Genomic DNA, 27,532 nt, shown 5'->3' with positions numbered 1-27,532 from the left:
GGAACTAGGTTTGATTTTTGTTTTTTTTTTAAAATTTTTCAAAAACAACCCCAAATTTTTTTATATCCTTTTTCCATTTAAAAAACCTTTCCCCCCACCGCCTTTCTCTTTTAAACTGTAAGCAAACGAAATAAAACAGAAACGTGCAATAACACAAAAATTATGTTGATAACAATGAATTGTAAAAATAAATTAATAACTAAATAAAGAGAATAGTACTGTTCAAAACAAACTGACATTAAGACGTAGTTGAGGTTAAATTGCACCTTACGAGGTCAGATATAGTCGTTATCACTACATCATAATTGCACTATACTCTAAATTGTGTGTAAAAGCAATTGATGAAAATACGTTATCTACTTATTGACGGTTTCTACGGAAATTTAAAGATGGACTTGGCTTATTTTTGCTCATCTTTACTGTTTATATATTAATAACTTCTTTTTTTTCCTGGATTCACTAGTATAAGTAATCTGATTTGTAAGCATATGCGATCAGTCTTGCGAAGTCATACATAATAGTTATTAATGGATGATAACATAAAGCTATCTTCAGTAAATACTTGTTTGTGTCAACATCGTCTGGCTTAAACGAATTCGAAACAGAATCCCTTACACATTTTGACATCATTAATTCCATATTGATTGGTTATTCCCATCTTTCATTGGTATATACCTACGTTTATACATTCATATCGTAATCTACTTTATCCAACCAATTTATGATAAACTAATGATTAGAAAAAAAAGATATTAAAAAAACGTGATAACTTAAAGCTATTTTCGGTAAACAATTATTTGTGTATATATCTGTTGCCTCAAAGGAATTCGAATCAGAACCATTTAAACATTTTAACATCATTTACTTCTCATCGTTTAATAATTCAGCATTTTGTGTTCGAATCATATCTATGTTTATACATTCATATCGTTATTTATTGTATTTTACCAATTTCTAATTAAATAATGTTAATAAAAAGGTAGTAACTCAACATTTGCTGACATAGTAAATGCAGTAATAAACCGTTCCAAATGAGATATCACATGGATTTCAATCCGATGTCTATATCACACATATTTACCTCATCCTGTTCCATCTTAAACGGAAGTTCGCTCGCACGCCTTTCTCTTTTAAACTGTCAGCAAACGAAATAAAACAGAAACGTGCAATAATACAAAACCTGTGTTGATAACAATGAATTGCAAAAATAAATTAATAACTAAATAAAGAGATTAGTAATTTTCAAAACAAACTATATTCAGTAATCTCTTTTTTCTGGATTCTTTAGTAAAGAATCATATATTTGAGGCATACGCGATCAGACTTACAACGTGATACATAATCGTTATTAATGCATGATAACGTAAAGCCACCTTCAGGAAATAAAAGATGTGTAAGCATCGTCTGGCTGAAACGAATTCGAAACAGAACCCCTTTATGTCTTTATCATCATTAACTCCATTTTGTATGATAATTCCTCATCATATACCTAAGTTCACACATTCATATGGTTATTTATATTATTCAACCCATTATTGATAAACTGATGCTTAAAAAAATAAAGCGACCTTAGGTCTGCTGACATAGTTCATGCAGTTATATACCATTCTAATTAACCAGATTGAGTTCCACGAGAAATTAGTTGTCATATGGTTTTCTATCTGGCCTCTATATCAGCTCTTTCCAAAACAAAATACAAGGTCTACCTGCTACTTAGGTTACACATTCTTATGAAATGTATTTTATTCCATCAATTTATGGTAATCTAATGATTTGTAATAGATAGTAACTCAAAGTTCGCTGACATAGTACATGCAGTTATATACCGTTCCATATAATCAGACAGTGCCACTGGGAATAAGATATCTTATGGATTTAATCCGGTGTCTATATCACACATATTTACCTCATCCTGTTCCATCTTAAACGGATGTTCGCTTGCACGCCTTTCTCTTTTAAACTGTAAGCAAACGAAATAAAACCTTAACGTGCAATAATACAAAACCTGTGTTGATAACAATGAATTGTAAAAATGAATTAATAACTAAATAAAGAGATTAGTACTTTTCAAAACAAACTATATTCAGTAATCTCTTTTTTTCTGGATTCTTTAGTAAAAAAATCATAGATTTGAGGCCAACGCGATCAGGCTTACAACGCGATAAATAATCGTTATTTATGCATGATAACTAAATTCCATCTTCAGTGAATGAAATATGTGTAAGCATCGTCTGGCTCAAACGGATTCGAAACAGAACCCCTTTATTTCTTTATCATCATTAACTTCATTTTGTGTGATTATTCCACATCATATAACTAAGTTCACACCTTCATATGGTTATTTATTTTATTCTTCCAATTTTTCATCAACTGATGCTTAGAAAAAGAAAAGAAAGTGACCTTAAGTCTGCTGACATAGTTCATGCAGTTATATACCATTCTAATTAACCAGATTGAGTTCCACGAGAAATTAGATGTCATATGGATTTCTATCTGGCCTCTATATCAGCTCTTTCCAAAAAAAATACAATGTCTACCTGGTACTTAGGTTACACATTCTGATGAAATGTATTTTATTCCATCAATTTATGGTAATCTAATGATTTGTAATAGATAGTAACTCAAAGTTCGCTGACATAGTACATGCAGTTATATACCGTTCCAAATAATCATACATAGTGCCACTGGGAATAAGGTATCTTATGGATTTGATCCGGTGTCTATATCACACATATTTACCTCATCCTGTTCCATCTTAAACGGATGTTCGCTCGCACGCCTTTCTCTTTTAAACTGTAAGCAAACGAAATAAAACAGAAACGTGCAATAACACAAAAATTATGTTGATAACAATGAATTGTAAAAATAAATTAATAACTAAATAAAGAGAATAGTACTGTTCAAAACAAACTGACATTAAGACGTAGTTGAGCTTAAATTGCACCATACGAGGTCAGATATAGTCGTTATCACTACATGATAATTGCACTATACTCTAAATTGTGTGTAAAAGGAATTGATGAAAATACGTTATCTACTTATTAACGGTTTCTACGGAAATTTAAAGATGGACTTGGCTTATTTTTGTTCATCTTTACTGTTTATATATTAATAACTTCTTTTTTTTCCTGGATTCACTAGTAAGTAATCTGATTTGTAAGCATATGCGATCAGTCTTGCGAAGTCATACATAATAGTTATTAATGGATGATAACATAAAGCTATCTTCAGTAAATACTTGTTTGTGTCAACATCGCCGGCTTAAACGAATTCGAAACAGAATCCCTTACACATTTTGACATCATTAATTCCATATTGATTGATTATTCCCATCTTTCATTGGTATATACCTACGTTTATACATTCATATCGTAATCTACTTTATCCAACCAATTTATGATAAACTTATGATTAGAAAAAAAAAGATATTAAAAAAACGTGATAACTTAAAGCTATTTTCGGTAAATAATGATTTGTGTATATATCTGTTGGCTCAAAGGAATTCGAATCAGAACCCCTGAATTCCTTTATCATCATTAACTCCATTTTGTGTAATTATTCCACATCTTATACCTAAGTTCACACATTCATATGGTTATTTATTTTATTCCACCAGTTTTTGATCAACCGATGCTTAGAAAAAGAAAAGAAAGTGACCTTAAGTCTGCTGACATATTTCATGCAGTTATATACCATTCTAATTAACCAGATTGAGTTCCACGAGAAATTAGATGTCATATGGATTTCTATCCGGCCTCTATATCAGCTCTTTCCAAAAAAAATACAATGTCTTCTTATTACGAGTATCTACCAAAATTATAATTCAAAGCCATCTTTGATCAATACTTTTTCATGTAAACATCGTTCGACTCAGAGGAATTGGAAACAGAAACCCCTGAACATTTAAACACAATTGACTCTATATGGTGTGATAATTCTACATCATGTGTTCGCTATATACTTATGTTACACATTCTTATGAAATGTATTTTATTCCATCAATTTATGATAAACTAATGATTTGTTACAGATAGTAACTCAAAGTTCTCTGACATAGAACATGCAGTTATATACCGTTCCAAATAATCAGACATAGTGCCACTGGGAATAATGACATTAAGACGTAGTTGGGTTTAAATTGCACAATACTCTCAAATGCATGTTAAAGTAATTGATGAAAATACGGTGTCTACTTATTAATGGTTTCTACGGAAATTTAAAGATGGACTTGGCGTATTTTTGCTCAACTTTACTGTTTATATATTAAGTAACGTCTTTTATTCCTGGATTCACTAGTAAGTAATCAGATTTTCAGGCAGAAAAAGATAGTTACTCAAAGCTTGCTGAAATATTCCAGGCAGTTAAATACCATTACAAATAATCAGATATAGCTAATCTGAAAATTATATATCAAATGGATTTCAATCCTGTGTCTATATCACACATATTTACCTGATCCTGTTCACTCTCTTGCGGAAGTTCGATCGCACGCCTTTCTCTTTTAAACTGTCAGCAAACGAAATAAAACAGTCAATTGTAATAATACAAAAACTATGTTGATAACAATGAATTGTAAAAATGAATTAATCGGTCAATAAAGAGAATAGTACTGTTCAAAACAAACTACATTTTTGTATATTCAGTAATCTCTTTTTTTCTGGATTCTTTTGTAAAAAATCATATATTTGAGGCATACGCGATCAGACTTACAACGCGATAAAAAAAATCGTTATTAATGCATGATAACTTAAAGCCATCCGCTCAAATTCCTTATCATCATTAACTCCAGTTTGTGTGATTATTCCACATCTTATACCTAAGTTCACACATTCATATGGTTATTTATTTTATTCCGCCAATTTTTGATAAACTGATGATTAGAAAAAGAAAGTAACCTTAAGTCTGCTGACATATTTCATGCAGTTATATACCATTCTAATTAACCAGATTGAGTTCCACGAGAAGTTAGATGTCATATGGATTTCTATCCGGCCTCTATATCAGCTCTTTCCAAAAATAATACAATGTCTTCTTATTACGAGTATCTACCAAAATTATAATTCAAAGCCATCTTTGATCAATCCTTTTTCATGTAAACATCGTTCGACTCAGAGGAATTGGAAACAGAAACCCCTGAACATTTAAACACAATTGACTCTATATGGTGTGATAATTCTACATCATGTGTTCGCTATATACTTATGTTACACATTCTTATGAAATGTATTTTATTCCATCAATTTATGATAAACTAATGATTTGTAACAGATAGTAACTCAAAGTTCGCTGACATAGAACATGCAGTTATATACCGTTCCAAATAATCAGACAGTGCCACTGGGAATAAGATATCTTATGGATTTGTTCCGGTGTCTATATCACACATATTTACCTCATCCTGTTCCATCTTAAACGGATGTTCGCTCGCACGCCTTTCTCTTTTAAACTGTAAGCAAACGAAATAAAACAGAAACATGCAATAATACAAAACCTGTGTTGATAACAATGAATTGTAAAAATGAATTAACAACTAAATAAAGAGATTAGTACGTTTCAAAACAAACTATATTCAGTAATCTCTTTTTTTTCTGGATTCTTTAGTAAAAATCATAGATTTGAGGCCAACGCAATCAGGCCTACAACGCGATAAATAATCGTTATTTATGCATGATAACTAAATTCCATCTTCAGTGAATGAAATATGTGTAAGCATCGTCTGGCTCAAACGGATTCGAAACAGAACCCCTTTATTTCTTTATCATCATTAACTCCATATTGTGTGATAATTCAACATCGTATACCTATGTTCACACATTCATATGGTCATTTATTTTATTTCACCTATTTATGATCAACTGATACTTAGAAAAAGAAAGTAACTAAACGTTTGCTGACATATTTCATGCATTTATATACCGTTCTAATTAACCAGATAGAGTGCCACGGAAAATTAGATGTCAATGGATTTCTATCCGGTCTCTATAACAGCACTTTTCAAAACAGTCGGGCATTCAGACGGAGTTGAGCTTAAATTGCACCATACACTCCACGGTATGTTATAACATTTTAACCATATATACTTAATACGGGTATCTACGGAAATTAAGGATGGGCCTGGCGTAATTTTGCTAAAGTTTTCCATATACATGTTAAGTAGCCTCCATTTTACTGTATTTCCTGGTATGTAATAAGACATTTTAGACATACGTGATCAGTCTTGAATAGTCGTCATCACTTCATGATAGCTTACAGCTATCTTCGGTAAATAATTTTGAAGACCTTGTTTGGCCTTAAACGAATTCGAAACAGAACCCTTTTAACATTGTAACATCATTAATTCCATATTGCTTGGATTTTTCCATATTCCGTTCGGTATATACCTATGTTCATGCATTCATATCGCAATCTACTTTATTCCATTAATGCATGATAAACTAATGATTAGAAAAAAATATTAAAACAACATTTGCTGACATATTATACTAGTTATCAAGCGTTCGAATTAATTAGATATAGTTCAACTGAATATTAGATGTCATATGGATTTCAATTCGTTGTCTATAACACACAAACTTACCTGATCCTGTTCCATCCTTGGTACGAGTACGACCGAACGCTTTTCTCTTTCAAACTGTCCGCCAACGAAATAAAACAGTAACGTGCAATAATACAAAACTGTGTTAATAAAAATGAATTGCTAAATAATAAATGAAAAGATTAGCACTTTTCAAAACAAACTGACACTTAAATGTAGTTTAGCTAGAATAACTCCATACACTCAATTGTGTGTTATGACAATTTAAGAAATTATACATATTACGAGTATTTTCGGAAATAGAAATAAAGGCCCGTCGCAGTTTTGCTGAAGTTTTCCATATACATGCTAAGTAACCTCCGTTTTCTGTATTCCCTAGTACGTAATCAGATATTTTAGGAATACGATATCAGTCTTACGAGGTCACATATAGTCGTTATCACTACATGATAACTTAAATCCATCTTTGGTACATTATAGTTTGTGTAAACATCATTTGACTCAAATGAATTGGAAACAGAACCTCATAAGTATTTTAACATCATCAACTCAATATTGTATGATAATTCTACAACATGTTTTCGTTATATACCTATGTTTACACATTCTGATGGTACAGAATAAAAGGTAGTATCTCAACGTTTGTTGACTTAGTGCATACAGTTATATACCGTTCCAAATAATCAGATGTAGTGCCACTGGAAATTATATATCATATGGATTTCAATCTGGTGTCTACATCACACATGTTTACCTGATCCTGTTCCATCCCTAGCGGAAGTTTGACCGATCGTTTTTCTCTTTTAAACTGTCAACAAACAGAATAAATCAGTAACGTGCAATAATGCAAAAACTATGCTGATAACAATATATTGTAAAACTGAATTAATAAGTAAATAAAGAGAATACTACTGTTCAAAACAAACTAACATTAAGACGTAGTTGCTCTTAAATTGTACCATATTTCAAATGCATGTTAAAGCAATTGATGAAAATACGGCGTCTACTTTTTAACGGTTTCTACGGAAATTTAAAGATGGACTTGGCGTATTTTTTGCTCAACTTTACTGTTTATATATTAAGTAACGTCTTTCATTCCTGGATTTACCAGTAAGTAATCAGATTTTCAGGCATATACGATGAGTCGTGCGTCATAATTCTTAAGTCATACATAAAGGTTATCAATACATGATTACATCAAGCTATCTTTGGTAAATAATTGTTTGTGTAAACATCGTTTGGCTCAACGGAATTCTAATCAGAACCCTTTAAACATGTTAACATCATTAACTCCATTTTGCATAATGCCACATCATTTGTTCATTTTATACTTTTGTTTATACATTCATATCGTTATCTATTTGATTCCGTCAATTTATAATCAATTGATGCTTAGAAAAAGATAGTAACTCAAAGGTTGCTGAAATATTCCAGGCAGTTAAATACCATTACAAATAATCAGCTATAGCTAACCTGAAAATTATATATCACAGGGATTTCAATCCTGTGTCTATATCACACATATTTACCTGATCCTGTTCACTCTCTTGCGGAAGTTCGATCGCACGCCTTTCTCTTTTAAACTGTCAGCAAACGAAATAAAACAGTCAATTGTAATAATACAAAAACTATGTTGATAACAATGAATTGTAAAAATGAATTAATAGGTCAATAAAGATAATATTACTGTTCAAAACAAACTGACATTAAGACGTAGTTGAGCTTAAATTGCACCCTACGAGGACAGATATAGTCGTTATCACTACATGATAATTGCACTATACTCTAAATTGTGTGTTAAAGCAATTGATGAAAATACGTTATCTACTTATTGACGGTTTCTACGGAAATTTAAAGATGGACTTGGCTTATTTTTGCTCATCTTTACTGTTTATATATTAATAACTTCTTTTTTTCCTGGATTCACTAGTAAGTAATCTGATTTGTAAGCATATGCGATCAGTCTTGCGAAGTCATACATAATAGTTATTAATGGATGATAACATAAAGTTATCTTCAGTAAATACTTGTTTGTGTCAACATCGCCGGCTTCAACGAATTCGAAACAGAATCCCTTACACATTTTGACATCATTAATTCCATATTGATTGATTATTCCCATCTTTCATTGGTATATACCTACGTTTATACATTCATATCGTAATCTACTTTATCCAACCGATTTATGATAAACTAATGATTAGAAAAAAAAGATATTAAAAAAACGTGATAACTTAAAGCTATTTGCGGTAAACAATTATTTGTGTATATATCTGTTGGCTCAAAGGAATTCGAATCAGAACCATTTAAACATTTTAACATCATTTACTTCACATCGTTTAATAATTCAGCATTTTGTGTTCGAATCATATCTATGTTTATACATTCATATCGTTATTTATTATATTTTACCAATTTCTAATCAAATTATGTTAATAAAAAGGTATTAACTCAACCTTTGCTGACATAGTAAATGCAGTGATAAACCGTTCCAAATGAGATATCACATGGATTTCAATCCGATGTCTATATCACACATATTTACCTCATCCTGTTCCATCTTAAACGGAAGTTCGCTCGCACGCATTTCTCTTTTAAACTGTCAGCAAACGAAATAAAACAGAAACGTGCAATAATACAAAGCTTGTGTTGATACCAATGAATTGCAAAAATAAATTAATAACTAAATAAAGAGATTAGTAATTTTCAAAACAAACTATATTCAGTAATCTCTTTTTTCTGGATTCTTTAGTAAAGAATCATATATTTGAGGCATACGCGATCAGACTTACAACGTGATACATAATCGTTATTAATGCATGATAACGTAAAGCCATCTTCAGGAAATAAAAGATGTGTAAGCATCGTCTGGCTCAAACGAATTCGAAACAGAACCCCTTAATTTCTTTATCATCATTAACTCCATTTTGTATGATAATTCCACATCATATACCTAAGTTCACACATTCATATGGTTATTTATATTATTCAACCCATTATTGATAAACTGATGCTTAAAAAAATAAAGCGACCTTATGTCTGCTGACATAGTTCATGCAGTTATATATACCATTCTAATTAACCAGATAGAGTGCCACGAGAAATTAGTTGTCATATCGGTTTCTATTCAACCTCTATATCACACTTTAAAACAAATGCAATGTCTACTTGTTACGAGTTTTTACGTAAATTATAATTTAAAGACAACTTTGATTAATACTTTTTTATGTAAACGTCGTTTGACTCCGAGGAATTGGAAACAGACACCCTTTAACATTTAAACACCATTGACTCTATATGGTGTGATAATTCTATATCATGTGTTTTTAATATACTTATGTTACTCATTCTGATGAAAAGTTTTTTATTCCATCAATTTATGGTAATCTAATGATTTGTAATAGATAGCAACTCAAAGTTCGCTGACATAGTACATGCAGTTATATACCGTTCCAAATAATCAGACAGTGCCACTGGGAATAAGATATCTTAAGGATTTGATCCGGTGTCTATATCACACATATTTACCTCATCCTGTTCCATCTTAAACGGATGTTCGCTTGCACGCCTTTCTCTTTTAAACTGTAAGCAAACGAAATAAAACCTTAACGTGCAATAATACAAAACCTGTGTTGATAACAATGAATTGTAAAAATGAATTAATAACTAAATAAAGAGATTAGTACTTTTCAAAACAAACTATATTCAGTAATCTCTATTTTTCCGGATTCTTTAGTAAAAAATCATAGACTTGAGGCCAACGCGATCAGGCTTACAACGCGATAAATAATCGTTATTTATGCATGATAACTAAATTCCATCTTCAGTGAATGAAATATGTGTAAGCATCGTCTGGCTCAAACGGATTCGAAACAGAACCCCTTTATTTCTTTATCATCATTAACTTCATTTTGTGTGATAATTCCACATCATATACCTAAGTTCACACCTTCATATGGTTATTTATTTTATTCTTCCAATTTTTCATCAACTGATGCTTAGAAAAAGAAAAGAAAGTGACCTTAAGTCTGCTGACATAGTTCATGCAGTTATATACCATTCTAATTAACCAGATTGAGTTCCACGAGAAATTATATGTCATATGGATTTCTATCTGGCCTCTATATCAGCTCTTTCCAAAAAAAAATACAATGTCTACCTGGTACTTAGGTTACACATTCTTATGAAATGTATTTTATTCCATCAATTTATGGTAATCTAATGATTTGTAATAGATAGTAACTCAAAGTTCGCTGACATAGTACATGCAGTTATATACCGTTCCAAATAATCAGACATAGTGCCACTGGGAATAAGGTATCTTATGGATTTGATCCGGTGTCTATATCACACATATTTACCTCATCCTGTTCCATCTTAAACGGATGTTCGCTCGCACGCCTTTCTCTTTTAAACTGTAAGCAAACGAAATAAAACAGAAACGTGCAATAACACAAAAATTATGTTGATAACAATGAATTGTAAAAATGAATTAATAACTAAATAAAGAGAATAGTACTGTTCAAAACAAACTGACATTAAGACGTAGTTGAGGTTAAATTGCACCATACGAGGTCAGATATAATCGTTATCACTACATGATAATTGCACTATACTCTAAATTGTGTGTAAAAGCAATTGATGAAAATACGTTATCTACTTATTAACGGTTTCTACGGAAATTTAAAGATGGACTTGGCTTATTTTTGCTCATCTTTACTGTTTATATATTAATAACTTCTTTTTTTTCCTGGATTCACTAGTAAGTAATCTGATTTGTAAGCATATGCGATCAGTCTTGCGAAGTCATACATAATAGTTTTTAATGGATGATAACATAAAGCTATCTTCAGTAAATACTTGTTTGTGTCAACATCGTCTGGCTTAAACGAATTCGAAACAGAATCCCTTACACATTTTGACATCATTAATTCCATATTGATTGATTATTCCCATCTTTCATTGGTATATACCTACGTTTATACATTCATATCGTAATCTACTTTATCCAACCAATTTATGATAATCTAATGATTAGAAAAAAAAGATATTAAAAAAACGTGATAACTTAAAGCTATTTTCGGTAAATAAAGATTTGTGTATATATCTGTTGGCTCAAAGGAATTCGAATCAGAACCATTTCAACATTTTAACATCATTTACTTCACATCGTTTAATAATTCAGCATTTTGTGTTCGAATTATATCTATGTTTATACATTCATATCGTTATTTATTGTATTTTACCAATTTCTAATTAAATAATGTTAATAAAAAGGTAGTAACTCAACGTTTGCTGACATAGTTAATGCAGTGATAAACCGTTCCAAATGAGATATCACATGGATTTCAATCCGATGTCTATATCACACATATTTACCTCATCCTGTTCCATCTTAAACGGAAGTTCGCTCGTACGCCTTTCTCTTTTAAACTGTCAGCAAACGAAATAAAACAGAAACGTGCAATAATACAAAACCTGTGTTGATAACAATGAATTGCAAAAATAAATTAATAACTAAATAAAGAGATTAGTAATTTTCAAAACAAACTATATTCAGTAATCTCTTTTTTCTGAATTCTTTAGTAAAGAATCATATATTTGAGGCATACGCGATCAGACTTACAACGTGATACATAATCGTTATTAATGCATGATAACTTAAAGCAATCTTCAGTAAATAAAATATGTGTAAGCATCGTCTGGCTCAAACGAATTCGAAACAGTACCCCTTAATTTCTTTATCATCATTAACTCCATTTTGTATGATAATTCCTCATCATATACCTAAGTTCACACATTCATATGGTTATTTATATTATTCAACCCATTATTGATAAACTGATGCTTAAAAAAATAAAGCGACCTTAGGTCTGCTGACATAGTTCTTGCAGTTATATACCATTCTAATTAACCAGATTGAGTTCCACGAGAAATTAGTTGTCATATGGATTTCTATCCGGCCTCTATATCAGCTCTTTCCAAAAAAAAAATACAATGTCTACCTGCTACTTAGGTTACACATTCTGATGAAATGTATTTTATTCCACCAATTTATGGTAATCTAATGATTTGTAACAGATAGTAACTCAACGTTCGCTGACATAGTACATGCAGTTATATACCGTTCCAAATAATCAGACATAGTGCCACTGGGAATAATGTATCTTATGGATTTGATCCGGTGTCTATATCACACACATTTACCTCATCCTGTTCCATCTTAAACGGATGTTCGCTTGCACGCCTTTCTCTTTTAAACTGTAAGCAAACGAAATAAAACCTTAACGTGCAATAACGCAAAACCTGTGTTGATAACAATGAATTGTAAAAATGAATTAATGACTAAAAGAGATTAGTACTTTTCAAAACAAACTATATTCAGTAATCTCTTTTTTTCTGGATTCTTTAGTAAAAAAATCATAGATTTGAGGCCAACGCGATCAGACTTACAACGCGATAAATAATCGTTATTTATGCATGATAACTAAATTCCATCTTCAGTGAATGAAATATATGTAAGCATCGTCTGGCTCAAACGGATTCGAAACAGAACCCCTTTATTTCTTTATCATCATTAACTCCATTTTGTGTGATTATTCCACATCATATACCTAAGTTCACACCTTCATATGGTTATTTATTTTATTCTTCCAATTTTTCATCAACTGATGCTTAGAAAAAGAAAAGAAAGTGACTTTAAGTCTGCTGACATAGTTCATGCAGTTATATACCATTCTAATTAACCAGATTGAGTTCCACGAGAAATTAGATGTCATATGGATTTCTATCCGGCCTCTATATCAGCTCTTTCAAAAAAAAAATACAATGTCTACCTGGTACTTAGGTTACACATTCTGATGAAATGTATTTAATTCCATCAATTTATGGTAATCTAATGATTTGTAATAGATAGTAACTCAAAGTTCGCTGACATAGTACATGCATTTATATACTGTTCTAAATAATCAGACATAGTGCCACTGGGAATAAGATATCATATGAATTTCGATCCAGTGTCTATATCACACATATTTACCTCATCCTGTTCCATCTTAAACGGATGTTCGCTCGCACGCCTTTCTCTTTTAAACTGTAAGCAAACGAAATAAAACAGAAACGTGCAATAACACAAAAATTATGTTGATAACAATGAATTGTAAAAATGAATTAATCGGTCAATAAAGAGAATAGTACTGTTCAAAACAAACTGACATTAAGACGTAGTTGAGGTTAAATTGCACCATACGAGGTCAGATATAGTCGTTATCACTACATGATAATTGCACTATACTCTAAATTGTGTGTAAAAGCAATTGATGAAAATACGTTATCTACTTATTAACGGTTTCTACGGAAATTTAAAGATGGACTTGGCTTATTTTTGCTCATCTTTACTGTTTATATATTAATAACTTCTTTTTTCCTGGATTCACTAGTAAGTAATCTGATTTGTAAGCATATGCGATCAGTCTTGCGAAGTCATACATAATAGTTTTTAATGGATGATAACATAAAGCTATCTTCAGTAAATACTTGTTTGTGTCAACATCGTCTGGCTTAAACGAATTCGAAACAGAATCCCTTACACATTTTGACATCATTAATTCCATATTGATTGATTATTCCCATCTTTCATTGGTATATACCGACGTTTATACATTCATATCATAATCTACTTTATCCAACCAATTTATGATAAACTAATGATTAGAAAAAAAAGATATTAAAAAAACGTGATAACTTAAAGCTATTTTCGGTAAACAATTATTTGTGTATATATCTGTTGGCTCAAAGGAATTCGAATCAGAACCATTTAAACATTTTAACATCATTTACTTCACATCGTTTAATAATTCAGCATTTTGTGTTCGAATCATATCTATGTTTATGCATTCATATCGTTATTTATTGTATTTTACCAATTTCTAATTAAATAATGTTAATAAAAAGGTAGTAACTCAACCTTTGCTGACATAGTAAATGCAGTGATCAACCGTTCCAAATGAGATATCACATGGATTTCAATCCGATGTCTATATCACACATATTTACCTCATCCTGTTCCATCTTAAACGGAAGTTCGCTCGCACGCCTTTCTCTTTTAAACTGTCAGCAAACGAAATAAAACAGAAACGTGCAATAATACAAAGCTTGTGTTGATACCAATGAATTGCAAAAATAAATTAATAACTAAATAAAGAGATTAGTAATTTTCAAAACAAACTATATTCAGTAATCTCTTTTTTTCTGGATTCTTTAGTAAAAAATCATAGATTTGAGGCCAACGCGATCAGGCCTACAACGCGATAAATAATCGTTATTTATGCATAATAACTAAATTCCATCTTCAGTGAATGAAATACGGTGTATGTGTAAGCATCGTCTGGCTCAAACGGATTCGAAACAGAACCCCTTTATTTCTTTATCATCATTAACTTCATTTTGTGTGATTATTCCACATCATATACCTAAGTTCACACCTTCATATGGTTATTTATTTTATTCTTCCAATTTTTCATCAACTGATGCTTAGAAAAAGAAAAGAAAGTGACCTTAAGTCTGCTGACATAGTTCATGCAGTTATATACCATTCTAATTAACCAGATTGAGTTCCACGAGAAATTAGATGTCATATGGATTTCTATCTGGCCTCTATATCAGCTCTTTCCAAAACAAAATACAAGGTCTACCTGCTACTTAGGTTACACATTCTTATGAAATGTATTTTATTCCATCAATTTATGGTAATCTAATGATTTGTAATAGATAGTAACTCAAAGTTCGCTGACATAGTGCAAGCAGTTATATACCGTTCCAAATAATCAGACATAGTGCCACTGGGAATAAGGTATCTTATGGATTTGATCCGGTGTCTATATCACACATATTTACCTCATCCTGTTCCATCTTAAACGGATGTTCGCTCGCACGCCTTTCTCTTTTAAACTGTCAGCAAACGAAATAAAACAGAAACGTGCAATAACACAAAAATTATGTTGATAACAATGAATTGTAAAAATGAATTAATCGGTCAATAAAGAGAATAGTACTGTTCAAAACAAACTGACATTAAGACGTAGTTGAGGTTAAATTGCACCTTACGAGGTCAGATATAGTCGTTATCACTACATGATAATTGCACTATACTCTAAATTGTGTGTTAAAGCAATTGATGAAAATACGTTATCAACTTATTGACGGTTTCTACGGAAATTTAAAGATGGACTTGGCTTATTTTTGCTCATTTTTACTGTTTATATATTAATAACTTCTTTTTTTTCCTGGATTCACTAGTAAGTAATCTAATGTGTAAGCATATGCGATCAGTCTTGCGAAGTCATACATAATAGTTATTAATGGATGATAACATAAAGCTATCTTCAGTAAATACTTGTTTTTCGGTAAATAATTATTTGTGTATATATCTGTTGGCTCAAAGGAATTAGAATCAGAACCATTTAAACATTTTAACATCATTTACTTCACATCGTTTAATAATTCAGCATTTTGTGTTCGAATCATATCTATGTTTATACATTCATATCGTTATTTATTGTATTTTACCAATTTCTAATTAAATAATGTTAATAAAAAGGTAGTAACTCAAAGTTCGCTGACATAGAACATGCAGTTGTATACCGTTCCAAATAATCAGACGTTTCAACCCGGTGTCTATATCACACATACTTACAGAACCCTGTTCCATCTTTAGCGGCGGAAGTTCGATCTCACGCTTTTCTCTTTCAAACTGTCCGTCGACGAATTAAAACAATAACGTGCAATAGTATAAAAATAGAAAACGAAATTAACACTTTCCAAAAACAAACTGACATTTATACGTAGTTGAGCTTAAATTGCACCATACACTCCATTGTATTTTTGTTCAAGTTTCCCGTACACATATTAAGTAACTTCTTTTTTCCCACGGATTATCTAGTAAGGAATCCTATAGTTTAGGCATACGCGATCAGCCTTAAGAAGTCTTACATAATCGTTATTACTAGATGATAACTAGAAGACATCTTCGGTAAATAATTATTTATGCAAACATCGTTAAATCCAAAGGTATTGGAAACAGAATCCCTTAAGCATTTTAACATCATCAATTCCGTATTGTGTGATCATTATATTTGGTATTTCATACCTCATCAGTTTCTGTTCCTGATCTTAGTCCTCCGGTTTCTCGCTTTCCGATACGAAGCTTTCCGAAAAAAAGCAAATAAAACAGTAACGTGCAATAATACAAAAACTATGTTAATAACAATGAATTGTACAAATGAATAAATAAGAAAGTAAAGAGATTAGCACTTTTCAAAACAAAATAACATTAAGACGTAGGTTTACGTGACCAGTCTTGCCAAGTCATACATACCCTTTATTAATGCATGATAACTTAAAGATATCTTCAGTAAATAATTGTTTGTGTGAACATCGTTTAGCTTAAAGGAATTCGAATCGGAACCCCTTTACATTTTGATATTATTAACTCCTTATTGATTGCTAATGCCAAATCTTGTGTTCATTTTATACATTTATGTATACTTTTATATCGTTATCTATGTTTTTCCATCAATTCATAATTAACTAATGTTTAAAAAGATAACAATTCGAAGCTTGCTGACATATTTCAAGCAGTAAAATACCATTCCTTCCAAATAATCAGATATAGTGACACTGGCAATAGGATATTGTATTGATTTCAACCCGGTGTCTATATCACACATACTTACATAACCCTGTTCCATCTTTAGCGGCGGAAGTTCGATCGCACGCTTTTCTCTTTCAAACTGTCCGTCGACGAATTAAAACAATAACGTGCAATAGTATAAAAATAGAAAACGAAATTAACACTTTACAAAAACAAACTGACATTTATACGTAGTTGAGCTTAAATTGCACCATACACTCCATTGTATTTTTGTTCAAGTTTCCCGTACACATATTAAGTAACTTCTTTTTTCCCTAGATTATCTAGTAAGGAATCCTATTGTTTAGGCATACGCGATCAGCCTTAAGAAGTCTTACATAATCGTTATTACTAGATGATAACTAGAAGACATCTTCGGTAAATAATTATTTATGCAAACATCGTTAAACCCAAAGGTATTAGAAACAGAATCCCTTAAGCATTTTAACATCATCAATTCCGTATTGTGTGATAATTATACATCATGTGTTCGTTATTTACCTATGTTTACACATTCTTATAGTACTCTATTTTATTCCACCAATTTATGATAAACGAAAGATGAGTAAAAGATAATAAGTCAAAGATTACTGACATAATACATGCAGTTATATACCGTTCCAAGAAATCATAGATATCATATGGATTTCAATCCGGTGTCTATATCACATATAGCTAAAAAAACATAAATTTGAGGCATAACGCGATCAAAATTACAACGCGATAAATAATCGTTATTTATGCATGATAACTTAAAGCCATCTTCAGTAAATAAAAGATGTGTAGGCATCGTCTGGCTCAAACGAATTCGAAACAGAACCCCTTAATTTACAGATCATTATTAACTCCATTTTATGTGATAATTCCACATCATCTACCTAAGTTCACACATTGACTTGGTTATTTATTTTATCCCACCATTTTTTGATAAACTGATGCTTAGAAAAAGAAAGTGACCTTAAGTCTGCTGACATATTTCATGCAGTTAAATATACCATTCTAATTAACTAGATAGAGTGACATGAGAAATTAGATGATGTCATATGGAATTATATCCGGCCTCTATATCAGCTCTTTCCAAAACATACAATGTCTTCTTATTACGAGTATCTACGGAAATTATAATTTAAAGCCTTCTTTGATTAACACTTTTTTATGTAAACATCGTTTGACTCAGAGGAATCGGAAACAGAAACCTTTGAACATTTAAACACCATTCACTCTATATAGTATAATAACTCTTCATCATATGTTCATAATATACTTATGTTACATATTCTGATGAAATGTATTTTATTCCATCAATTTATGATAAACTGATGATTTGTAACAGATAGTAACTCAAAGTTCGCTGACATAGAACATGCAGTTGTATACCGTTCCAAATAATCAGACGTTTCAACCCGGTGTCTATATCACACATACTTACAGAACCCTGTTCCATCTTTAGCGGCGGAAGTTCGATCTCACGCTTTTCTCTTTCAAACTGTCCGTCGACGAATTAAAACAATAACGTGCAATAGTATAAAAATAGAAAACGAAATTAACACTTTCCAAAAACAAACTGACATTTATACGTAGTTGAGCTTAAATTGCACCATACACTCCATTGTATTTTTGTTCAAGTTTCCCGTACACATATTAAGTAACTTCTTTTTTCCCACGGATGATCTAGTAAGAAATCCTATAGTTTAGGCATACGCGATCAGCCTTAAGAAGTCTTACATAATCGTTATTACTAGATGATAACTAGAAGACATCTTCGGTAAATAATTATTTATGCAAACATCGTTAAACCCAAAGGAATTGGAAACAGAATCCCTTAAGCATTTTAACATCATCAATTCCGTATTGTGTGATAATTATATTTGGTATTTCATACCTCATCAGTTTCTGTTCCTGATCTTAGTCCTCCGGTTTCTCGCTTTCCGATACGAAGCTTTCCGAAAAAAAGCAAATAAAACAGTAACGTGCAATAATACAAAAACTATGTTAATAACAATGAATTGTACAAATGAATAAATAAGAAAGTAAAGAGATTAGCACTTTTCAAAACAAAATAACATTAAGACGTAGGTTTACGTGAGCAGTCTTGCCAAGTCATACATACTCGTTATTAATGCATGATAACTTAAAGATATCTTCAGTAAATAATTGTTTGTGTGAACATCGTTTAGCTTAAAGGAATTCGAATCGGAACCCCTTTACATTTTGATATTATTAACTCCTTATTGATTGCTAATGCCAAATCTTGTGTTCATTTTATACATTTATGTATACTTTCATATCGTTATCTTTGTTTTTCCATCAATTCATAATTAACTAATGTTTAAAAAAGATAACAATTCGAAGCTTGCTGACATATTTCAAGCAGTAAAATACCATTCCAAATAATCAGATATAGTGACACTGGCAATAGGATATTGTATTGATTTCAACCCGGTGTCTATATCACACATACTTACATAACCCTGTTCCATCTTTAGCGGCGGAAGTTCGATCGCACGCTTTTCTCTTTCAAACTGTCCGTCGACGAATTAAAACAATAACGTGCAATAGTATAAAAATAGAAAACGAAATTAACACTTTCCAAAAACAAACTGACATTTATACGTAGTTGAGCTTAAATTGCACCATACACTCCATTGTATTTTTGTTCAAGTTTCCCGTACACATATTAAGTAACTTCTTTTTTCCCTAGATTATCTAGTAAGGAATCCTATAGTTTAGGCATACGCGATCAGCCTTAAGAAGTCTTACATAATCGTTATTACTAGATGATAACTAGAAGACATCTTCGGTAAATAATTATTTATGCAAACATCGTTAAACCCAAAGGTATTAGAAACAGAATCCCTTAAGCATTTTAACATCATCAATTCCGTATTGTGTGATAATTATACATCATGTGTTCGTTATTTACCTATGTTTACACATTCTTATGGTACTCTATTTTATTCCACCAATTTATGATAAACGAAAGATGAGTAAAAGATAATAAGTCAAAGATTACTGACATAATACATGCAGTTATATACCGTTCCAAGAAATCATAGATATCATATGGATTTCAATCCGGTGTCTATATCACATATAGCAAAAAACATAAATTTGAGGCATAACGCGATCAAAATTACAACGCGATAAATAATCGTTATTTATGCATGATAACTTAAAGCCATCTTCAGTAAATAAAAGATGTGTAGGCATCGTCTGGCTCAAACGAATTCGAAACAGAACCCCTTAATTTACAGATCATTATTAACTCCATTTTATGTGATAATTCCACATCATCTACCTAAGTTCACACATTGACTTGGTTATTTATTTTATCCCACCATTTTTTGATAAACTGATCCTCAGAAAAAGAAAGTGACCTTAAGTCTGCTGACATATTTCATGCAGTTAAATATACCATTCTAATTAACTAGATAGAGTGACATGAGAAATTAGATGATGTCATATGGAATTCTATCCGGCCTCTATATCAGCTCTTTCCAAAACATACAATGTCTTCTTATTACGAGTATCTACGGAAATTATAATTTAAAGCCTTCTTTGATTAACACTTTTTTATGTAAACATCGTTTGACTCAGAGGAATCGGAAACAGAAACCTTTGAACATTTAAACACCATTCACTCTATATAGTATAATAACTCTACATCATATGTTCGTAATATACTTATGTTACCCATTCTGATGAAATGTATTTTATTCCATCAATTTATGATAAACTGATGATTTGTAACAGATAGTAACTCAAAGTTCGCTGACATAGAACATGCAGTTGTATACCGTTCCAAATAATCAGACGTTTCAACCCGGTGTCTATATCACACATACTTACAGAACCCTGTTCCATCTTTAGCGGCGGAAGTTCGATCTCACGCTTTTCTCTTTCAAACTGTCCGTCGACGAATTAAAACAATAACGTGCAATAGTATAAAAATAGAAAACGAAATTAACACTTTCCAAAAACAAACTGACATTTATACGTAGTTGAGCTTAAATTGCACCATACACTCCATTGTATTTTTGTTCAAGTTTCCGTACACATATTAAGTAACTTCTTTTTTCCCTAGATTATCTAGTAAGGAATCCTATAGTTTAGGCATACGCGATCAGCCTTAAGACGTCTTACATAATCGTTATTACTAGATGATAACTAGAAGACATCTTCGGTAAATAATTATTTATGCAAACATCGTTAAACCCAAAGGTATTAGAAACAGAATCCCTTAAGCATTTTAACATCATCAATTCCGTATTGTGTGATAATTATACATCATGTGTTCGTTATTTACCTATGTTTACACATTCTTATGGTACTCTATTTTATTCCACCAATTTATGATAAACGAAAGATGAGTAAAAGATAATAAGTCAAAGATTACTGACATAATACATACAGTTATATACCGTTCCAAGAAATCATAGATATCATATGGATTTCAATCCGGTGTCTATATCACATATAGCAAAAAAACATAAATTTGAGGCATAACGCGATCAAAATTACAACGCGATAAATAATCGTTATTTATGCATGATAACTTAAAGCCATCTTCAGTAAATAAAAGATGTGTAGGCATCGTCTGGCTCAAACGAATTCGAAACAGAACCCCTTAATTTACAGATCATTATTAACTCCATTTGATGTGATAATTCCACATCATCTACCTAAGTTCACACATTGACTTGGTTATTTGTTTTATCCCACCATTTTTTGATAAACTGATGCTTAGAAAAAGAAAGTGACCTTAAGTCTGCTGACATATTTCATGCAGTTAAATATACCATTCTAATTAACTAGATAGAGTGACATGATAAATTAGATGATGTCATATGGAATTCTATCCGGCCTCTATATCAGCTCTTTCCAAAACATACAATGTCTTCTTATTACGAGTATCTACGGAAATTATAATTTAAAGCCTTCTTTGATTAACACTTTTTTATATAAACATCGTTTGACTCAGAGGAATCGGAAACAGAAACCTTTGAACATTTAAACACCATTCACTCTATATAGTATAATAACTCTACATCATATGTTCGTAATATACTTATGTTACCCATTCTGATGAAATGTATTTTATTCCATCAATTTATGATAAACTGGTGATTTGTAACAGATAGTAACTCAAAGTTCGCTGACATAGAACATGCAGTTGTATACCGTTCCAAATAATCAGACGTTTCAACCCGGTGTCTATATCACACATACTTACAGAACCCTGTTCCATCTTTAGCGGCGGAAGTTCGATCTCACGCTTTTCTCTTTCAAACTGTCCGTCGACGAATTAAAACAATAACGTGCAATAGTATAAAAATAGAAAACGAAATTAACACTTTCCAAAAACAAACTGACATTTATACGTAGTTGAGCTTAAATTGCACCATACACTCCATTGTATTTTTGTTCAAGTTTCCCGTACACATATTAAGTAACTTCTTTTTTCCCTATATTATCTAGTAAGGAATCCTATAGTTTAGGCATACGCGATCAGCCTTAAGACGTCTTACATAATCGTTATTACTAGATGATAACTAGAAGACATCTTCGGTAAATAATTATTTATGCAAACATCGTTAAACCCAAAGGTATTAGAAACAGAATCCCTTAAGCATTTTAACATCATCAATTCCGTATTGTGTGATAATTATACATCATGTGTTCGTTATTTACCTATGTTTACACATTCTTATGGTACTCTATTTTATTCCACCAATTTATGATAAACGAAAGATGAGTAAAAGATAATAAGTCAAAGATCACTGACATAATACATGCAGTTATATACCGTTCCAAGAAATCATAGATATCAAATGGATTTCAATCCGGTGTCTATATCACATATAGCAAAAAAACATAAATTTGAGGCATAACGCGATCAAAATTACAACGCGATAAATAATCGTTATTTATGCATGATAACTTAAAGCCATCTTCAGTAAATAAAAGATGTGTAGGCATCGTCTGGCTCAAACGAATTCGAAACAGAACCCCTTAATTTACAGATCATTATTAACTCCATTTTATGTGATAATTCCACATCATCTACCTAAGTTCACACATTGACTTGGTTATTTATTTTATCCCACCATTTTTTGATAAACTGATCCTCAGAAAAAGAAAGTGACCTTAAGTCTGCTGACATATTTCATGCAGTTAAATATACCATTCTAATTAACTAGATAGAGTGACATGAGAAATTAGATGATGTCATATGGAATTCTATCCGGCCTCTATATCAGCTCTTTCCAAAACATACAATGTCTTCTTATTACGAGTATCTACGGAAATTATAATTTAAAGCCTTCTTTGATTAACACTTTTTTATGTAAACATCGTTTGACTCAGAGGAATCGGAAACAGAAACCTTTGAACATTTAAACACCATTCACTCTATATAGTATAATAACTCTACATCATATGTTCGTAATATACTTATGTTACCCATTCTGATGAAATGTATTTTATTCCATCAATTTATGATAAACTGATGATTTGTAAAAGATAGTAACTCAAAGTTCGCTGACATAGAACATGCAGTTGTATACCGTTCCAAATAATCAGACGTTTCAACCCGGTGTCTATATCACACATACTTACAGAACCCTGTTCCATCTTTAGCGGCGGAAGTTCGATCTCACGCTTTTCTCTTTCAAACTGTCCGTCGACGAATTAAAACAATAACGTGCAATAGTATAAAAATAGAAAACGAAATTAACACTTTCCAAAAACAAACTGACATTTATACGTAGTTGAGCTTAAATTGCACCATACACTCCATTGTATTTTTGTTCAAGTTTCCCGTACACATATTAAGTAACTTCTTTTTTCCCTAGATTATCTAGTAAGGAATCCTATAGTTTAGGCATACGCGATCAGCCTTAAGACGTCTTACATAATCGTTATTACTAGATGATAACTAGAAGACATCTTCGGTAAATAATTATTTATGCAAACATCGTTAAACCCAAAGGTATTAGAAACAGAATCCCTTAAGCATTTTAACATCATCAATTCCGTATTGTGTGATAATTATACATCATGTGTTCGTTATTTACCTATGTTTACACATTCTTATGGTACTCTATTTTATTCCACCAATTTATGATAAACGAAAGATGAGTAAAAGATAATAAGTCAAAGATTACTGACATAATACATACAGTTATATACCGTTCCAAGAAATCATAGATATCATATGGATTTCAATCCGGTGTCTATATCACATATAGCAAAAAAACATAAATTTGAGGCATAACGCGATCAAAATTACAACGCGATAAATAATCGTTATTTATGCATGATAACTTAAAGCCATCTTCAGTAAATAAAAGATGTGTAGGCATCGTCTGGCTCAAACGAATTCGAAACAGAACCCCTTAATTTACAGATCATTATTAACTCCATTTTATGTGATAATTCCACATCATCTACCTAAGTTCACACATTGACTTGGTTATTTGTTTTATCCCACCATTTTTTGATAAACTGATGCTTAGAAAAAGAAAGTGACCTTAAGTCTGCTGACATATTTCATGCAGTTAAATATACCATTCTAATTAACTAGATAGAGTGACATGATAAATTAGATGATGTCATATGGAATTCTATCCGGCCTCTATATCAGCTCTTTCCAAAACATACAATGTCTTCTTATTACGAGTATCTACGGAAATTATAATTTAAAGCCTTCTTTGATTAACACTTTTTTATGTAAACATCGTTTGACTCAGAGGAATCGGAAACAGAAACCTTTGAACATTTAAACACCATTCACTCTATATAGTATAATAACTCTACATCATATGTTCGTAATATACTTATGTTACCCATTCTGATGAAATGTATTTTATTCCATCAATTTATGATAAACTGATGATTTGTAACAGATAGTAACTCAAAGTTCGCTGACATAGAACATGCAGTTGTATACCGTTCCAAATAATCAGACGTTTCAACCCGGTGTCTATATCACACATACTTACAGAACCCTGTTCCATCTTTAGCGGCGGAAGTTCGATCTCACGCTTTTCTCTTTCAAACTGTCCGTCGACGAATTAAAACAATAACGTGCAATAGTATAAAAATAGAAAACGAAATTAACACTTTCCAAAAACAAACTGACATTTATACGTAGTTGAGCTTAAATTGCACCATACACTCCATTGTATTTTTGTTCAAGTTTCCCGTACACATATTAAGTAACTTCTTTTTTCCCTATATTATCTAGTAAGGAATCCTATAGTTTAGGCATACGCGATCAGCCTTAAGACGTCTTACATAATCGTTATTACTAGATGATAACTAGAAGACATCTTCGGTAAATAATTATTTATGCAAACATCGTTAAACCCAAAGGTATTAGAAACAGAATCCCTTAAGCATTTTAACATCATCAATTCCGTATTGTGTGATAATTATACATCATGTGTTCGTTATTTACCTATGTTTACACATTCTTATGGTACTCTATTTTATTCCACCAATTTATGATAAACGAAAGATGAGTAAAAGATAATAAGTCAAAGATCACTGACATAATACATGCAGTTATATACCGTTCCAAGAAATCATAGATATCAAATGGATTTCAATCCGGTGTCTATATCACATATAGCTAAAAAAACATAAATTTGAGGCATAACGCGATCAAAATTACAACGCGATAAATAATCGTTATTTATGCATGATAACTTAAAGCCATCTTCAGTAAATAAAAGATGTGTAGGCATCGTCTGGCTCAAACGAATTCGAAACAGAACCCCTTAATTTACAGATCATTATTAACTCCATTTTATGTGATAATTCCACATCATCTACCTAAGTTCACACATTGACTTGGTTATTTATTTTATCCCACCATTTTTTGATAAACTGATGCTTAGAAAAAGAAAGTGACCTTAAGTCTGCTGACATATTTCATGCAGTTAAATATACCATTCTAATTAACTAGATAGAGTGACATGAGAAATTAGATGATGTCATATGGAATTCTATCCGGCCTCTATATCAGCTCTTTCCAAAACATACAATGTCTTCTTATTACGAGTATCTACGGAAATTATAATTTAAAGCCTTCTTTGATTAACACTTTTTTATGTAAACATCGTTTGACTCAGAGGAATCGGAAACAGAAACCTTTGAACATTTAAACACCATCCACTCTATATAGTATAATAACTCTACATCATATGTTCGTAATATACTTATGTTACATATTCTGATGAAATGTATTTTATTCCATCAATTTATGATAAACTGATGATTTCTAACAGATAGTAACTCAAAGTTCGCTGACATAGAACATGCAGTTGTATACCGTTCCAAATAATCAGACGTTTCAACCCGGTGTCTATATCACACATACTTACAGAACCCTGTTCCATCTTTAGCGGCGGAAGTTCGATCTCACGCTTTTCTCTTTCAAACTGTCCGTCGACGAATTAAAACAATAACGTGCAATAGTATAAAAATAGAAAACGAAATTAACACTTTCCAAAAACAAACTGACATTTATACGTAGTTGAGCTTAAATTGCACCATACACTCCATTGTATTTTTGTTCAAGTTTCCCGTACACATATTAAGTAACTTCTTTTTTCCCTAGATTATCTAGTAAGGAATCCTATAGTTTAGGCATACGCGATCAGCCTTAAGACGTCTTACATAATCGTTATTACTAGATGATAACTAGAAGACATCTTCGGTAAATAATTATTGATGCAAACATCGTTAAACCCAAAGGTATTAGAAACAGAATCCCTTAAGCATTTTAACATCATCAATTCCGTATTGTGTGATAATTATACATCATGTGTTCGTTATTTACCTATGTTTACACATTCTTATGGTACTCTATTTTATTCCACCAATTTATGATAAACGAAAGATGAGTAAAAGATAATAAGTCAAAGATTACTGACATAATACATGCAGTTATATACCGTTCCAAGAAATCATAGATATCATATGGATTTCAATCCGGTGTCTATATCACATATAGCAAAAAAACATAAATTTGAGGCATAACGCGATCAAAATTACAACGCGATAAATAATCGTTATTTATGCATGATAACTTAAAGCCATCTTCAGTAAATAAAAGATGTGTAGGCATCGTCTGGCTCAAACGAATTCGAAACAGAACCCCTTAATTTACAGATCATTATTAACTCCATTTGATGTGATAATTCCACATCATCTACCTAAGTTCACACATTGACTTGGTTATTTATTTTATCCCACCATTTTTTGATACGTGTAATACCACATTTATCGTTAACCTAAGT

At 31.4% G+C, this 27,532-nt stretch overlaps 1 protein-coding gene across 50 annotated transcripts in view; it reads right to left on the bottom strand.

Annotated features, from left to right (window-relative positions):
- The window catches only part of LOC117344058 (trichohyalin-like), a 53,121-nt gene extending 26,237 nt beyond the window's left edge, over window positions 1-26,884 (bottom strand). For 32 of the 50 annotated variants that reach the window (XM_033906657.1, XM_033906659.1, XM_033906660.1 and 29 more), the window contains exons 1-26: window positions 26,615-26,884; window positions 25,229-25,285; window positions 23,844-23,900; window positions 22,459-22,515; window positions 21,075-21,131; window positions 19,691-19,747; window positions 19,108-19,164; window positions 18,655-18,711; window positions 17,269-17,325; window positions 16,683-16,739; window positions 16,230-16,286; window positions 15,431-15,484; window positions 14,591-14,644; window positions 13,575-13,628; window positions 12,743-12,796; window positions 10,897-10,950; window positions 10,064-10,117; window positions 9,081-9,134; window positions 8,065-8,118; window positions 7,290-7,343; window positions 6,578-6,631; window positions 5,393-5,446; window positions 4,453-4,506; window positions 2,740-2,793; window positions 1,907-1,960; window positions 1,082-1,135 (exon numbers count right to left, since the gene is read on the bottom strand). In XM_033906657.1, coding sequence (XP_033762548.1) covers window positions 1,082-1,135; window positions 1,907-1,960; window positions 2,740-2,793; window positions 4,453-4,506; window positions 5,393-5,446; window positions 6,578-6,631; window positions 7,290-7,343; window positions 8,065-8,118; window positions 9,081-9,134; window positions 10,064-10,117; window positions 10,897-10,950; window positions 12,743-12,796; window positions 13,575-13,628; window positions 14,591-14,644; window positions 15,431-15,484; window positions 16,230-16,286; window positions 16,683-16,739; window positions 17,269-17,325; window positions 18,655-18,711; window positions 19,108-19,164; window positions 19,691-19,747; window positions 21,075-21,131; window positions 22,459-22,515; window positions 23,844-23,900; window positions 25,229-25,285; window positions 26,615-26,629 — 1,395 coding nt within the window. In that variant the 5' untranslated portion in view covers window positions 26,630-26,884. The remainder of the gene's footprint in view (window positions 1-1,081; window positions 1,136-1,906; window positions 1,961-2,739; window positions 2,794-4,452; window positions 4,507-5,392; window positions 5,447-6,577; window positions 6,632-7,289; window positions 7,344-8,064; window positions 8,119-9,080; window positions 9,135-10,063; window positions 10,118-10,896; window positions 10,951-12,742; window positions 12,797-13,574; window positions 13,629-14,590; window positions 14,645-15,430; window positions 15,485-16,229; window positions 16,287-16,682; window positions 16,740-17,268; window positions 17,326-18,654; window positions 18,712-19,107; window positions 19,165-19,690; window positions 19,748-21,074; window positions 21,132-22,458; window positions 22,516-23,843; window positions 23,901-25,228; window positions 25,286-26,614) is intronic. The other 18 variants (XM_033906662.1, XM_033906666.1, XM_033906664.1 and 15 more) reach the window with 18 other exon arrangements.
- Between the last annotated feature and the right edge of the window lie 648 nt (window positions 26,885-27,532).

The sequence above is a fragment of the Pecten maximus genome, chromosome 15 (genome assembly GCF_902652985.1).
Source record: "Pecten maximus chromosome 15, xPecMax1.1, whole genome shotgun sequence".
NCBI classification, from domain to species: Eukaryota; Metazoa; Mollusca; class Bivalvia; order Pectinida; family Pectinidae; genus Pecten; species Pecten maximus.
Note: the sequence above shows the minus strand (reverse complement) of the source record. Positions and strands in the feature narration are given on the sequence as shown.